General features: G+C 37.1%; 1 protein-coding gene across 1 annotated transcript in view; it reads left to right on the forward strand.

Moving 5' to 3' along the window:
- AXDND1 (axonemal dynein light chain domain containing 1) overlaps window positions 1-1,864 on the forward strand; it is a 134,459-nt gene that overhangs the window by 93,233 nt on the left and 39,362 nt on the right. The window contains exons 17-18 of the mRNA XM_004706807.2: window positions 298-497; window positions 1,279-1,375. Coding sequence (XP_004706864.1) covers window positions 298-497; window positions 1,279-1,375 — 297 coding nt within the window. The remainder of the gene's footprint in view (window positions 1-297; window positions 498-1,278; window positions 1,376-1,864) is intronic.

Here is a 1,864-nt window from a genome sequence, read left to right on the forward strand (position 1 = left end):
GGCATGCTTGGGAGTTCACTGTGGTACCCTGGGATGCACTGGTGCACAACTTGGAAACAAGCTTTGTTGGGATAATATACTTGACTGAATTATGAGGAAGAGAGTGTGGAATGAACAAAGGAAACTGTGGGTATACTAGCTGAGTGCTGATGATTGAATTTTAGAAGAACTGTATCTTATTGAAAGACACAGGATGGAAATTTCTATTTCTAAATTATGATTATTTTACTGTTTGATTTATTGAAAATAGGCCATTGGTATTATCTGGCTTTGTTGCTGTTATTTTGTTTTTAACAGATGGATGAATTGCACATACGTATGGTCCAGTGGATGGTCAATTTGTTGGTTCTGTTGGTTCCTGATTGTACTGATGAAGATACCCTTCCACCGTCTATGGAGGAAAGTACTGACACACATGATATAAACATCGCCAAGTTAGAGCTAGATGCAATTGAACTGGCAAAAAAGTTGGCCCAATACTCCAGCTATTTGAACAGGTGAAAACTATATGATTATTTATCGCTTCCATTTTGAAGATTAAATGTAACATAAACCAGAATGGAGAAAGGCAATGAAGTAGCTGCACTAAAGGATTGCTGGGGAAAAAAAACAAAACATAATATAAATTATTAGTCTAATTATTAAACTAGTTTCAACACTGCCCATTTAAAACATAAGATTTCTGGCATTAGGATCATTTTGAAATTAATGTAAGGCAGGGTGGGAGCTGTCAATGTCTACTGGGTTAAGAATTAGTGTTTTTTTTCAAAAAAAAACCCAACAACGCTTGCATAAATAATTTCCATCGTGTCCTGTTTGCCCTGGAGGATGTCGTGAAGAAGCATGTGGTGTGCGGCTCCATGAAAGTTGAGTGCATGTTCTGTTTTTCATCCTTCCCCAAATGTAACCAAAATATCTAAAGGAAAAAAAGAAAAGAAAAACCTTATACACTAAATGCTAGACAGTTTTTGCCAAAATAATGTAATTTATCAACTAAGAATGGCATTGCCACTATAATTACTTTGAATGCAAGAAGTCGTTTTCACATCAGGTAGTATCTGGTTATTTATCTCCGATTTTCCCTTCATGTCAAATTAGTGTTCCCTATGAGTAAGGGTGAGAGGAGTGGAGAGGACACATGTGCATGGAAGATTGGGAGACATTTGTTTCATTATGGACTGAACAGTATGTTGAATTCTGCTGCATCTGGATTTTAAACAAATGGGAGCTAACAATGTATAACTCATGCTGTGTGTGTGCTTTTCCCCCCGCCCCCAGTTGTTGCCAAGGGATGGCGGCAGCGGTAGCTACGACTAAAATAGGTACTTTACCAAAATATCCTACTGATGACCTTGAAGAACTGGAGAATATGAAGGTAATGGCTCTGGCTTTGTCTTAGTTTTCTTCTGCTTTGTATGTTACTTATTTATATTCATTTTGTATTATTCTTTCCAATGCACTTACATATTTGATGTGCACAATTTGATAAGCTTTCAAATATATGTGTACCCATAAGATGATCGCTACAATCAAGATAATGGGTGCATCCAACTGCCCAAATTTTCTGGTAACCCTAGGTAGTCTCTCCATCCAGTCCCACTCTGTTCCCAAGCAATGTCGGATCTATTTTCTAATAACCAGATGCTATTTTTCCTTTTCTAGAGCTTTATACAAATGGCATCATACAGTATGCACTCATTTTGTCTGACTTCTTACATTACATTTATTTATTTTCAGATCCATAGAGCTCATTGCTTGTATAAAAGTTCATGCTTTATACAACTTTCCTCTAGTTCTTAAATGCTTCTTCCTGCCCCACCCCCCATTATCATGATCCCAATTCTACCTTACAAATCTGGCTAGA

The sequence above is a fragment of the Echinops telfairi genome, unplaced genomic scaffold (genome assembly GCF_000313985.2).
Source record: "Echinops telfairi isolate 266 unplaced genomic scaffold, ASM31398v2 ScPeMD7_7424;HRSCAF=8462, whole genome shotgun sequence".
Classification (NCBI taxonomy): Eukaryota; Metazoa; Chordata; class Mammalia; order Afrosoricida; family Tenrecidae; genus Echinops; species Echinops telfairi.